This window comes from Micromesistius poutassou (assembly GCF_964030765.1).
Source record: "Micromesistius poutassou genome assembly, chromosome: 12".
In the NCBI taxonomy this organism is placed as follows: domain Eukaryota; kingdom Metazoa; phylum Chordata; class Actinopteri; order Gadiformes; family Gadidae; genus Micromesistius; species Micromesistius poutassou.
The window spans coordinates 11,663,046-11,678,045 of record NC_140282.1 but is presented as its reverse complement, the minus strand read 5'-3'; the positions used below and the strand labels follow the sequence as shown (position 1 = coordinate 11,678,045).

The window sequence follows — 15,000 nt, the reverse complement described above, 5'->3', positions numbered from 1 at the left end:
TGGTTGGGGTTGGGGGTGGTGGTTGGGTTTGGGTGGTGGTTGGGTTTGGGTGGTGGTTGGGGTTGGGGGTGGTAGTTGGGTTTGGGTGGTAGTTTGGTTTGGGTGGTCATGGTGGTGGGGTTGGGGATGGTAGTTGGGTTTAGGTGGTCGTGGTGGTGGGGTTGGGTTTGTGTTGGGGTGGTGGTTGGGTTGTGAGGGGAGGAGGGGGGAAGGTGAGAGGGGACAGAAACTCACAATAAGTACACTCAGAAATCAGGTCTTATAAGGACGAGGTGCTGCTTGCGTGTCCCAAATCCACTCAGTTCAAATAAATGCACACTGCATCTCAAGGCAGGACGACTGATTGTAAAATTTGATTTAAAAGATCCAGAGTTCTATATTCTCATTTCTTAATGTGAACTATAAATACATTTGTTCTTGGTATAAACGGCACCTGGAGCAGTTTCGATGGCCTCTTACACATCAAAAGATACTGCAAACTATTCCATCTACCATCTCCTCTCATCTCTTTCTTTCGGTCCGTTCTCCTCCTCCCGTCCGGCTGACCTTCATTAAACCTGTTCCATCTTCAAGACACTGACCTCTAAAGTTCCCACCCCTCTGTTGATCCCATCTCCATCTCTCTCTCTCTCCATCTCCCTCTCACTCTCTCTCTTTCTGCAGCCAATGACTGCCCCAACGTGGTGGAACAATGCCAACACAACATTTACAAGATCCATACTAATGACTAAAACATGCTTGTCTGTCCATCCATGCTGTGTGTGTGTGTGTTCTGGTGTACCTACACAATCTTTACAAGAGACTAAAACATTATTGGTGTCCACTAATGATTTTTGTGTGTGTGTGTGCGTGCATATGTGCACTTGCGTGTGCGAGCATGAGTGTATGTTTGTGTGCTGTGTTTGTGTACTACCCCAGGGCTTTCAAGTCCTGGGTATTTGGTATTACTGGCTCTTATCTCTGAAGGTACATCTGTGAGAAACAAAAGCAATGACGGGAACAGAACCAGTGATAAAAGGGAGAAGAGAAAATCGCACCTCTCTTCATGGTGTGGTGTGAGTGTGTGATTCTGTAAAGTTCTGTGTGAAAGACGCAGAGGGCAAAATCAGAGGAAAGTGTGGCGATGGATTCCTGATCAGGTTTTTTTAAAAAACACCTGGTGTTCAGAAGCCCTACTACCCCTTTGAAGCGCCATCCCTCCAAACGATGACTTTCAAACCCCTTTCCCAATATACCAGCCATGCAGCCAGCTGGAAAATATTTGACAAGGCCATTTTTATGTTTATTGCCATGCATAATGGCATAATACCACCTCAATCTCAAGTGTAAAACCCTTTTTGTGTTGGAGTACTATACACTTTATGAAATCAGACTCTGGAACGCTCTGTAATGACGCAAACGATGTTGACCTTGAATCCCAACGAGTTATGTACCAAAGGCATACAGTTCCCAGGGAGGAGAGAAGAAAAAGCTGTTTGGCGCCCCTTGTATAAATGCATGGTTTCGCTTCCATCCAGTCGGAGTGGCCGTGCTTGTTGCCACTCATTCATTCCACACTGTGCAGAGAGAATAACAATGGGTCGGTCACAATGGGGTTGTTGCCCGTGGGGGATGCCTGACTTTTACAGACAAGGCTTCCGTCCGGAGACCTGAGCAGTCGGCGTGGTGGACCCCATGGGTGCGGCGGCCTTTATTGAGCTCATCAATGTGGTGTCATTGAATTCTAAGTGGCAGTCAGGGAGAGAGATCAAAGTGAGGCAAGAAGCTAATTTATACAAAGCCGGACGGTTGCCAGACAACCAAACAGCCGTCGGCAAGCGTGGAGAAAAAGCAAAAAAAAAAAACTTTTGGGACGGAAAAGTAATTAACGGGAAATTTCTGAAATAGAGGCAGCATCACGCAGAGGTGGTTCAGCTGATTAATGTGAGCGACTAACCACTGTCTACAGGTCACAGGAGAACAAATTAGACGCACTTATTCTCTCCACCGAGTGAATAACTTGCCTTTACAGTGTCCCTGTTTTTCATTTTACTTTACTTTTGTATTTCCTACTGCTGTACTCTCCTAGAAGCACTGGGTTATCTCGGCAATAAAGCATTCCTGATTGCAAAGAACACCAACATAAACGTGGAAAATGTGTTTCCGCGGCGGAATTAATTGTGACTTGTTACAGTCCCACGGCTATGGTGTGTCTCTGTTGCTCTCGGCGGCGTTGAACAGTAAGTGGCTGGGTAGTAAGTGACAGAGCGCCTGGCCAGATATACTCCCTAGTGGGAAAGGTAAACCGCAGAAACACTTACACAATGGCTTACATTAATTGCTTGAAGTGGAGTCGACAACGGTGGATTCTCGTGAAAATACTGCCATCGCAAACCACTTCCAAGAGGAGAAAGGCCAGATTAATTCCAGGAAATGCTTAGAAGAATACAGATAACATTTTGGGGTTAGCAGCAGATCAATGGAGTTCAAGATTGGTTTCCAGCAACGCGCTTGGCCTACCGCCAGGATGAAACCCTGCTTCACAAACAGGTGGGCGGGCAAGGACAACACATATCTCAGAAATCGGGCTGTCTGCTGAGTCTTCGTACAAAGACATGTGTGGCAGGTTTAATCAAAAACACGGAAAGATGTAATGAGATGATCTGTCACTACTGCCAGGGCTAACGTAGGAGGTGGATAGAGAGGAGAGGGGGCGGGGACACACATGACATGACAAGCAAGGAGAGCCAGTACACAGAGCTCCCACTCACAGTCCGACAAGGTGTCAATCGAGCACTACCAATCGGTTCTGCACCATAACAACACAATCCAATGAATATAATGATCATATTTTAAAAGCAGAGCCTCCAGTTACGGCATCTGTCGACGGCAAACCATAATTCCCCTTAATGTGGACAGTGGAAAAACAACAAGCCGGCTAAAACACACAGCTTGTTATCAAAGTTTTTCCTCCAGTGCCTCTGTTTTCTCAAGCAATTACAACTTCATTTAGGTCCTTTAACTGGGGCGCGGGCGCTGCTAATAGGAACTTAGACATCTGTAAAACGGATTTGGACATGATTTGTTATGCAAATTCGAGATTGTCGTAGACGAGAGAATCTGCTCCAGATGGCATCTCCTTAAATGCCTGTCATGGGCGGCCGCTGTTTTCTCTTATCTAGGGCTACTGCGGCGCGAGAGATCAGAGGAGGTTCTTGTTTGGTGGCTTACCCTACTCAGCCTTTCTACCCTTTTTCCAGACGTTGCGTGCAGCCTAAAAACACAGGGAACAAGACCCCCCCCCCACACACACACACACACACACACCGGCCCGCACAGCTTGCTTAGCCTCGGACCCTGTGACGTTTGTATCACAACCCTCCACATGATGTGTCACGGGCGATCAAGCCCGAAAATGAATATGTATCTCAAGTGACATCTTCATTTCTTTGCCGTACACTAAACTCTGTTTATCTTGGCCCTGCCTGGACACCAACTAATCTTCTGAACAGCAGGACACAGATGGAGAAATGTGTGTCTGGCTGCCATTGCGCGGCTACTGCGGGTTGATACACAGTAAATGATATACAGCCAAGGGTAAAGGCCATTGGGAATGTTCAGACAAGAAATGATGGGGAATGTCAGCAGGCCCTCTCACACCTTTATAAACGATCTCTTGGCTTGTCTCTTGTGTTTCCAAAGATAACGATGACCCCATCTAGAGGTGGTGGCAGGAACTGCACTATATACCGTTCTGGTACAAGGTTTCAGAGCGGAAACACTGCTCTTTCCTTTAGTAGATTGTTATGTTTGTAGTCATATTCCAAACACAAAGATTACAATTCTGGAAATACCAAATGGGTATTTGATAAATGAATCTGAGTATTGGAATTAATAATCATGCAGTAAGGCTTGTTAAGGCAAATTTATTCGCCAGTGTTGTTGGTTCACTATATTATCGGAACATGAATAACACAAACAGTCCCCATGAATAATGTTATATACGATACATGGCATTAATAATGAATGTTTTGTGATGAAGTATGAATCACACAAGCGCAACACCATCCACAGTAGGAACCATACTTGGTATGCATTAACTGCAGTGCATCCAATCTAATGAAACTGCTCAATTCCAATACATTATTTATTGAATGTATTTTTAGTGTTTGTTTGTTGATGCAGAAAAGAACGAATAAAAGAAAGAAAAGCGTCTAGAAAGAGGCCAACTTTCTTTCTTACTTGACCTACAGAATGCACCATATTCCAAAAGTCAAAGCCTTGAGAGAGCTGCATGCGGATTACATTGAAAATCAATACGTAATATCTACATTTAACTTACGGTCAGTACATAATGAGGCATATGCTGTCAATCGTTTCTACCTCAAGAGTCGATTTTGTTCACATTCATTTTGCACACACATTTCCATTACTCTGAATAAGATATAATCTTTGTATCTAAGAAAGTATATATCAATAAGAGTCAGCCGTTTGAAGATGAAGATGAGGATATAAATAAGAATAAATAAGAATAAAATAAGACTAAATTCACCTTTATTCACCTTGAGTTAATTATTACTGTCCTGTGTCCTTTTTGCTGTGACACACATGGAGTACATCCCATCTGTGATTGATAAAAGACTTGTAATATCAGGAATAACCAATGAGAAAGTGTGCAGGAGTCTCACCTGTTTCTGGGCCTCCTGCTTGCTCTTGTTCAGCTCCTCGTACTTCAGCTTCCACTGGCTCAGCTCCCCCTCCAGCCGCTGGATGCTCTTGCTCACAGTCAGCTTGTCCCTGGGAGAGCATGAAACATTTGCATTAGCATTAAAACCCCTTGGCGTCTCTAAAACGTTTGGCTCGATGACGGTGATGGACTAGATTTAATAGAGACAGTTTCCGCGTGGGTGTCCACAGACGCTTGCCAAGACTGCATCTTCTACAGGGAATATGAATGACCTTTCACACCATCTTGTAGTAGCATTCTGTGACCAGAGAGGTCGCTATTGAGTCAGATGCGTGTCAGAGCAGATGCCACTTGGATTGATTCATCGTGAACCTTAAGTGTTACCCTAAGTTACCCTAAGTGTCTGTCATCATACAGCTTCCCTGACCTTCCACCTAAATCACAACCTTTCCGTCTCTCTCTCCCAACACAATAAACAGACACAGACACTCTCGTCTCCTTACTCTCTTTCCTTCACCAGGACCTTCTGGGATTCGTCCAGGCGTAGCTGCAGAGCGGTCAGCTTTCCGGTGTCTTCCTCGGCGCAGGAGATCTCCTCCCACAGCTGCTGCCTGCTGCGGTCCTGGCGTAGCGCCGGCCCCCCCGCCGCCATCGCCACCGGCGTCGAGGTGGAGGAGGAGGAGGCGGAGCGCTGGTGGTCCCGGGCCTCCGACGACGACTCCAGTAGTTCCAGGTCCTGTATAGAGGAGGAGGAGGAGGAGGAGGAGGAGGAGGAGGAGGAGGAAAGAGGAGGAGGAGGAAAGAGGAGGAGGAGGAGGAGGAAAGAGGAGGAGGAGGAAAGAGGAGGAGGAGGGAGGAGGAGGAAAGAGGAGGAGGAGGGAGGAGGAGGAAGAAGAGGAGGAGGAAAGAGGAGGAGGAGGAGGAAAGAGGAGGAGGAGGAGGAAAGAGGAGGAGGAGGAAAGAGGAGGAAAGAGGAGGAGGAAAGAGGAGGAGGAAAGAGGAGGAGGAGGAGGAGGAGGAAAGAGGAGGAGGAAAGAGGAGGAGGAGGAAAGAGGAGGAGGAGGAGGAGGAAAGAGGAGGAGGAGGGAAGAGGAGGAGGAGGGAGGAGGAGGAAAGAGGAGGAGGAGGGAGGAGGAGGAAGAAGAGGAGGAGGAAAGAGGAGGAGGAGGAGGAAAGAGGAGGAGGAGGAAAGAGGAGGAGGAAAGAGGAGGAGGAAAGAGGAGGAGGAGGAGGAGGAGGAAAGAGGAGGAGGAAAGAGGAGGAGGAAAGAGGAGGAGGAGGAGGAGGAAAGAGGAGGAGGAGGGAAGAGGAGGAGGGAGGAGGAGGAAAGAGGAGGAGGGGGAAAGAGGAGGAGGAGGAGGAGGAGGAAAGAGGAGGAGGAGGAGGAGGAAAGAGGAGGAGTAGGAAAGAGGAGGAGGAGGGAGGAGATGGAAAGAGGAGGAGGAAGAGGAGGAAAGAGGAGGAGGAAAGAGGAGGAGGAGGAGGAGGAGGAGGAAAGAGGAGAAGGAGGAGGAGGAAGAAGAGGAGGAGGAGGAGGAGGAGGAAAGAGGAGGAGGAGGAGGAGGAGGAAAGAGGAGGAGGAAAGAGGAGAAGGAAGAGGAGGAGGAAAAGGAGGAGGAGGACGGGTATGAAATGAAGAGCAGGGTCATGTTTTTGTGTCCAATGTTAGAATTCATGCCAAACTGTCCATTTCAGTTCGTAAGTGATGATCTCTATCTCTATAAAACAGTAGAATCCATGGCTGTACCTAAACTGCGCAATGTTTCCGACATTGGTGTCATATATAGGTCATACAGCAGCAGTATGACCATTATCATATGACCAGTCCCCCCCATTCCAAGTAGATACTAGGTACCTCCATTGTGCAACATTTCAAGCATGCATGGGATGGTTTCTTGGTCAGGATATCCCATAAGGCCATATGCATAGTTTACATCCAATCAAAACAGACATATTTCACGTTCAATCAAAACAGTTGAAATAAGCATTGTACAATATTTAGCAGTCACCACTAACGGCCAGCAGAGGGAGTGTGTGTCCAACGCGTGGCTCAGCTCGCCACATGTGTCTCTACTTGTGCAGCAGAAAAATGGAGGGAGACAGGAAACGGCCGTAATTTGGCATTCCTTCAGAGACCTCCACGGCTATTACAAATGAAAAATCAGGGCTAACTTCAAACAGTCCATTCTGTCTGGGTGATTGTGAGAGAGTGTGTGTGTGTGTGTGTGTGTGTGTGTGTGTGTGTGTGTGCACGTGGATGTGAGTGTGTGTGTGTTTATGTGTGTGTATATGTGTGTGTGAGTGTGAGTGTGTGTGTGCGTGGATGTGAGTGTGTGTGTGTTTATGTGTGTGTGTGTGTGTGTGTGTGTGTGTTTGTGCTTGCGGGTGTGTTACCAAGGTAACCAGGCCGGGGCTGCCTGAAGGTCAAGAGTGATGGGCTGTGGAGCTGCTCTGTATTCTCAGGCATTTTGCAGCAACACACTCATTATGAGGTTAACATATTATTTCAAGGACTGTTTATTTGTGTGTTTGTGTGTGTGTGCGTCGGCGTGTGTACACTCTTGCATCCATGCGCCAGCTTTCTGTGTTTACGAGAGCTGCTTGGACTATTGCGCTGGGGTTTTAAAACACACACTACAGACTACATCCACCGAGCCTTATCATAGCCCACACTCAAAGGGTTGGGAGAACAGTCTGGCAGTGTTGTGTGTCATTGTCTTAAGTAGGTAAGTTATTTCCAAAATCAAGAGCAAATGTTTGCCCAGCCCAATGAAAACCTGGGCTCAGTTAGAAGCAAATACGATATGTATCTTTTTTTTTTTTGTTGCACCGTTCCAGGGACAATAGGAACGGCTGATGGAGCAGATGTTGGGCATTACGGCGGTATACACGCCCCCAAACAAAAGCAAAAGGGGTTCCGGCCCGCTCTCACGGCCCTGGTTGACTGTTGTGGTCCGCTACACGGTAATGCCTGCGTATGCAGACGCTTTATCCAACGCTTTTGTTCATGTGTGTGCTGCGTGTGTGTTGTTGGCCAGGAAGTGAACCTCTCCCGGCAGCAGCTAGGCGTGGCAGGACATAGACCATCCCGTATCCCAGGAGTCCAGCCGTACGCCGGCTCTCAGACACGTGCGTCTGTCCTCCCTCCCTACTGTCTCAGGCTCGTGGTCTCAATCCCCCTTCAAGGGATTCATAAAGTGTATTGAATCCTATTCATCACGGTGCATGTCTACTTGTCTGCATGTCTAGGAGCTGATTATATCCAGAACAACATATAGCATCGCTATTGTTGCTGTTTTGGCAGGAGAACGGGATGCAATAGGAATGGGCGGACACGTTGTTTTCTTTCCGTCCGAAAACGTTCAGGTATTAACACACTGGCTCTTAGTAGTGCTTGCATGCTAACAAACACATCTCAGACATATTCTCCTGAGCTAGTGTTCGGCGGCGTTTCATCCGACCGATTTACGACTACGGCACCGCGTTAGACCCTGTTATGAATCCTGTTTGCGAGGAAAAAAAAATTGGATTTCCACGAGATTTATGCCAGTTTGACGGAACTTTAATTCTGCAGGGCGGCGTGCTGCCAGCACGGCGCCTCGATGAACCGCGCGGGGGATGTTTTATGAGAAGAGACGAGATCAGCGATTTATTAAACAATCTTGTGTATTAGTTCCTGTGTGCAATAATATTTCTCCCACACTCCTGAGGAAGGCTTCATCGGCCCAGCGGAGAGCTGGGTTCATGAAACGGACGCTGCCGTTTTGGCATCGATTTACTATTCGTTTAGCAGAGGCCGTTATCCGGCTTAAAATGAAACCGCTCCGTTTTAAAACGTGACATTCATGCTATTAACAAGCAGGTAGGGGTGCCTTAGAGATAGTCTGCAGACCTTTGGGGATCGAACCCAGAACATTAGTTTGGGACAACGACCACTCGACTACACTGTCTTCTATACATTCTTCACCTAATGAATCCATCCTCCCCAAACTCCACAAGGGGGGAAGTCACCGAAGCACAGAAGGCAGTTTTTTCCTACTGCCGGAGAACAGGGGTGTATTATCCTTGTTTCTCTGTTAGTAGGTCTGGCAAAAACAGCTTGATAGAGACTAAGTACCACTGCATCTCAGCGCCCCCAGGGGTACTGTGTGTGTGTCTGTGTGTGTGTGTGTGTGTCTGTGTGTCTGTGTGTGTCTGTGTCTGTGTGTGTTGGAGAGGGGGACATGGGGGATTCTATTTTTGGGACTTGCCAGGTGCCAACTGAACCAGAGGCTGTGTGAGTGTGTAGATAGATAGCAAGGTGTGAATATACACAAAGCATGCATTGCCCCATACTACACACACACACAATGAATTCAGTCCTTTGGGTTGTCCCTTGGCCTGCTTTCAACAGCGCCTGGAGATACCATCCAAAATGCATGCGTTCATGTAGTAACATAAGTTCACTATGAATATAAAGTAACATTACGTGTTACTTCATATTCACAGTGAACATATGTTTCATTCTTTCAGAAAGATCTTAATGGTAAACAAAACCCATATTTATTCAGCAGTTATTCCATTTATCTACATCTTTTTTGCCAGGTTCCTGCGAAAGGCAGCTCTTTTAAAATACCAAAACGACTCGTCTCATAAGAACAGGTTACGCCTCGCTTCATCAGCCAATCAGTGCTTCGGAACCCTCGCCAACCAATCAGTGCTTTGGAACATTCTCACGCTTCGTTGTGAGCCGCTTACCCCCATGAATAAATAAATAAACCAAACTCTTTGGCTCTGGAAGCCATTGAACAAAGAAGCCTTTCCATTGAGCTACAGAAGCTGCGGCGTCCGGGGGCGGCTCCAGGCCTCCAGAACCACGGCACCCCCCCTGCACACCGCGGGTACCCACCTTGGCCGTGCTCAGGTTCTCCGCGTCCACGTCCCTCACGGGCTCCGGCTCCGGCGACCCCGGCGGGCCCTCCTTCCCCTCGGCGAGGCTCTGAGCCGAGACGGACGAGGAGCAGGAGCGGGCGGCCGGGGAGGAGGGCTGCGACGACGAGCCGGCGCGGGCCGGGCCGTGAGACGGCGAGGAGGAGAGCGACGAGGAGGCGGCGGCGGCGGCGGGCGCTTGCGAAGGAGACGGAGGAGCCGGGAGAGGGGAGGGGGAGGAGGAGACGACGGGGTCTTCGCGGAGGCGGAGGGCCTCCTGGCGCAGGGCCTCGTTCTCGGTGGCCAGCTCCTGGCGCTCGCGCCGCACGCCGCTCAGCTCCTTGGTCAGGGCGTCCAGCCGCAGGCGCAGCTGCCGCACCTCGTCGCGCGCCCGGTTGCGCTCGGCTCGCACCTGCCCGACAACACACACACATGGTTAGCTGGTGGTAAGCTCACATTGATTAGTAAGCAACACTGTTTATGAATCACAATCCAAGAGAGGAAAAATCTGGATTGAGTAAGCAACACAGCTTGCTTACCCATCCAGATTTCTGAACCTCTGGGATGTAATGTAAGTGGTTTATAAAAGCAATATGTTTGAGATGCTGGGTATTTTTCATAAACGGTCGGGAAACGATGGAAGGTCTGAATCTACACCCGCTTTGTATATCACAACCTTGTGTGTAATATAATCAACTGAACTACCACTTGGACTATAGTGTACCTCAGCGTTTGAAACTGTCGAAAATTGGAATTGAATAGAAGGGCTATAAAAAAAACTGCCTACGAGTCATTTCAATACATACAAGAAAGTGCAAAAGGTACGCATCACTGAAAAGTACACTTACAACCACTGGGCTGAACTGGCAACCATGTCAACCAAAACACAGGATCAGGCTACAGTGTGTTTCTAAGGTAATGGAGATTGCCGCTGTTGAAGCCTCGGTTGGAAAAATGTAGATTTGGGTGTATGTGTGTGGGTGTGTGTTAGTTTAAGTCATTACAGTTTAGGCACCCCATCCCTTAACAAATGCCAAAAATCCCCCTTGTGTGCGGACTAATCCAGCTCTCTCTCCACCCGAGCTCTGTCAGTGCGCCGCTACATCCACCAGACATCACCACACACTATGCTACATCTAGGCCTGGGCGATGTGGCTGAAGGACATATCACGATATAATTTGATCATATTGATCGATATCGATAACTATTGATAATTTTAATGACCTAAAAAGACTAGGAATTACCATGGTGGATTTAAACACTGTTTAATTCAACTTAATATGACCTTCCCCTGTTCTTCATTGATAAATACTCCAATGTCGATACAACAATGAAAAACACTCAAATATTGTAAATAAGTATGGAACCGTGTTTGCGTAACAAACCCAGCTGCTAGATTCGGTGGTCCAGTCTCTTATCGATATATATTGAACAGGTTTTATATTGATATTGATCAAAAGCCTCTCACAATACCATCATTTCTTGTTTTATTGCCCAGGCCTAGCTACATCCACACCCCACCTTGCTCCACTTCTCCCTCCAGTTGGCCGTGCAGTCCGACCACCAGCGCATGGTCTTCTCCATCTGGGCCGCCCGGGCCCGCGCCTCCTCCAGCTCCCGCAGCCTCAGCTCCTCGCGGCTCTCCCAGTCGGCGCCGGCCAGGTCCCCCATGGGCCCCAGGGAGCCCAGGCTGAGCCCCCCGAAGCCCGGGGACAGCAGCAGCGGCGGGCTGGAGCTGGGCGTGCCCCCGGTGGGGCTGGGGGTGTGGGCCAGGCTGTCGGGCGAGCGGACCCCTCGGTCGGGCCCCAGGCCCAGGCCGCACAGGAGGCCCGCGCTCACCGACTTGCCGCTCTCCGACAGGTGGTGGGGGCTGGGCGTGTGGTTCATGATGGGGGGAGGAAGGGCACGCTGACCAGTGCAGCGGGGGGGGGGGGATGAGGGGCCGTGTTCAGCAGGAAGGAGGGGGGAGGTGGAGGGGAGGAGAGGGGCCTGTCCTTAGTTCAGGGGAGCATCTTCAGTCTTGCTCCCAAACACCTGAAGACAAACAGAGAAGATAGAGTGAGTTAACTCAAGTCATCCCAGTGAGAGCGTGGTGAGTGATCTCTGAGGGTAGACATGACATAACGCATGAAAGGCTGCGGTGTCTGTTCTTGGTTAAGTGGAGGAAATTCAATAGAAGACAAAGGCATGAACCAAGCAGGTAACTGGGCCCAGACATTTGAGGAGTTTAAGTTGAAGCTGCTATCACAATGCAAGCTGGGTCTCTGTGACTTGCCTTGCCTTGCCTAGGAGCAGTTATAGACCAGGAAGGTCAGTACCAGATAGAATGTCCGGTAGTTTATCACCCGATAATGACAGCAGCAGTATTGGCGGGCGCCTGGAGCATCAGCTAGAATGTGATAGGTACAGGATTGTGGGAAGCCTGAAGCATTGTACAGACAAGTCTGCACTTAAACCACCGTCCAAATCGTTATTTATCCTCCTCGGTTCCCCTGATTGTTCGCTTTCATTGGCAGGCTTCTCTTTTTTTAATTCCACGTCAAACTGGATACGGCTTCCATTGTCGACCAATCAGTGTTTCCCAGACCGCAGTAAAAGCAAATCATTAAGCCTCAGGGCGATCTGCTTACCCCAAAAATCCAAAGCTTTCTGTTTCGGTAGGGCCCCACAAATAAACAGACGTAACACATGTAAGCCAAACTTCCCAGAACAATGCCAGACTTCAGACAGTGGGTTTGCAGCAGACAGACAGCTCTGGTGGGCGGGACTGCGGGTGGGGAAATGCGATTACCACCCCTGTGTTGCCTGAATCTGAAAGATGTCCTCTGGGGTAAGGAAACGTGTCTCCTTTCCTGTGTTCTCCTGATAGTCTTTGTTTTTTTTTCCAGCGTGGCCTAGATCTTCTGGACCGTCTTCCTGTTATCTCATTAGTCACAAGCCCCGTTTCCTCCCCTGTCCCTCTCAACATGCCGCCTCTCTATAGCCATTCTCTTCCATTCTCCCCCATCTGGTATTCCTCATGATATCCCTACTCTCTCGCATATTCTATTTCTTCTCTCGTCCTGTAAGAGTTGCACCATTGGTGTAATCCCTTCCAACAAATTTCTCCTATGGGGGATTAATAAAGTTGTATCTATCTATCTATTTATCTACCTATTAATCAGATGCAAACAGACATAATTGGGCCATTCTGGTTGTGGACACATGGTAGGCCTTCTGTGTTCTCCTTGTGATTTGCAGAAAATTGAATGTTTTAAAAGTAGGAAACAATTGAATTAAAAGTTAACTTAACTTAACTTAACCTAACTTTAACTTAAAGTTTTATTTAAAGTCTGGGCTAAAGTGACAAGTGTCTCACTCTCCCTGACTGATGCCACATTCTCCTCTCAGAACTCGTCCGACGCCCATTTAGCTAAAACAGCACATGAATGACTTTGGTTCTGTAACACTCTTTCGAAAGGACTCCACTGTGAATAAGCACAACTTAGAAGTTGAACAATTGCCCGCAAAATATGCACATTTCCCCCAAAGTGTATTAATACATTTTTCGGGGGGGGAATATGTTGTTTTATTTTGTTGGTTTAGTTTAAATCAGTTAATTTTCAACCTCCCTAAGTATTCCCCCATTCTGTCCCCTGCTTCTCCTTCCTCTCAAGCCATGCAGAGGATGTAGAGGAAGTTGAGGAATGTAACTCCATCCTCCCATTTAAGAAGAAAAACTGGGAGGAGAACTGTACTGTGAGGAAGGGAAAAGCTCACAAAGAGGTTGTGTGTTGAGACGGAGAGAAGGAACACAAACTCAGGTCACAGTTCAACTGCATGGAAGCCAGCCTAGAACTACACTCTTAAGATGCAAAACGTCAGTCACCCGTGTTTAATCATTGTATAAATTCCTCCTAATACAACACAAGGTATGCTGGCCCACCCCGCCCTGTCTGAGTCTCTTGACTTTGGTCGTTATTTAAGGCCCCGGCTACGAGGCTAAACCTTGAAATACCCTATAAAATCGTCCAGAAATCCAGCTTTATTATGCTGTAGGCTTAGTTCTCATATGTCCTGTGCACAGACGTGGAAAGCAAGGTTAAAGAAAACAAAGAAGCCTGTATTCACTTAAGATCTGAAGTGGATACGAATACAAAAAAAAATAAACCCTAGGTAACTACTGAAGAATATTTGAATATTGCATATTTCAACATAACCGTAGTGATATGGTGGGAACAAGTCATCTGTGTCTTCGGTTCAAAGCACATCTGTGATATACAGCCCTGCAGTATCCTAGGGAGGGTCGTTAGTTCAGAGAGCTATCATATTTTTGTCACCGATAAGCAACAGAAATATGGAGAGAGAGGGGGGGGAGGGGGTTGAAAGGGAGATGGAGGAAATATAAGAGGAGGCACATATTGAAATATAGAGCAAAAAAGGGAAAAGAAAGTGGGGTGAGTGCTGTGAAGAGAAACAGAAGCAGGGCTTGCTATGGTTCCACTTAGCAGCATAACTGGAGCCTTTACCGGACTCGGACCAAAAGGTTAGGCTGAAATGAAGCTTCGAGGTGGGGTAAGTCGACATGGGTGGGTTGTGTGTTATGTATGGCTGGCTCTATCCCACCAAACCTCTTTCTGTTCGGGTTGCTGTGATCCAAAAGCATAAAATTAAGCACAAATGGTAGACTAAAAAAAGAGTCTGGGTTCATCCTACATCCAGCCAAATACATTTAAATTTTACAGTACTCCCAAAATTGAATATCCAAACTTCAAATGGAAAGTCCCAAAACCTGGTGTGGACCATTCCAAATGGATCTGTCACGGGTCTGATGCCTGAATTGTAGCTCATGACACACTCACGCACATGCAAACACACAACAATCGTGGTGGGTCATAGAGGAAAGAACCCTGGACTAAAGAGAGAACAGACCATGATTATAGCCCTGGAGGACTGCTGGTGGGTATGGGGAAACGATGGGGACTCTGTGACTCTCCGAGCAATATGTTTGTGTCTGTTGGCCGAGTGAGTGGGTGGGACAGCAGAAAGGAAAATAAGATCAATCACTGCGCGGAACACAATTAAAGCGAAGATGACGGTGTCATGAATGGCCTAGCCCAAAAATAATTCTGGAAATGAAAGGGGAAAAAAAGGATAGCGTTACATTTTGATCAATCTTCCACTCAAACGAGTTCCATCTGTAAAGTGTGCTTGTGTGTGTGTGTGTGTGTGTGTGTGTGGTTAGGAAAGAGACACACACCGTCCTGTCAACAACACGCCACTTCTAACAGGATTATGCTTCAATTCAGGACAACTTTCTTCAGTTTCAACTTAGTTAACTGTGAGATTAACATCTAGCACTAGCAAATACCAGTTTAAACCACTCTTATCTAAGTTCACTCGTTGTCAAATTGGCATACAATAATTGTTATTTGCTTTACTTTTG

At 47.6% G+C, this 15,000-nt stretch overlaps 1 protein-coding gene across 1 annotated transcript in view; it reads right to left on the bottom strand.

The window, feature by feature from the left end:
• Positions 1 to 15,000, bottom strand: part of ccdc102a (coiled-coil domain containing 102A) — a gene marked incomplete at its 3' end in the record, with an annotated part of 37,187 nt that overhangs the window by 7,077 nt on the left and 15,110 nt on the right. Inside the window, exons 2-5 of the mRNA XM_084476024.1 lie at positions 11,097 to 11,609; positions 9,555 to 9,986; positions 5,170 to 5,402; positions 4,668 to 4,776 (exon numbers count right to left, since the gene is read on the bottom strand). Coding sequence (XP_084332150.1) covers positions 4,668 to 4,776; positions 5,170 to 5,402; positions 9,555 to 9,986; positions 11,097 to 11,462 — 1,140 coding nt within the window. The 5' untranslated portion in view covers positions 11,463 to 11,609. The remainder of the gene's footprint in view (positions 1 to 4,667; positions 4,777 to 5,169; positions 5,403 to 9,554; positions 9,987 to 11,096; positions 11,610 to 15,000) is intronic.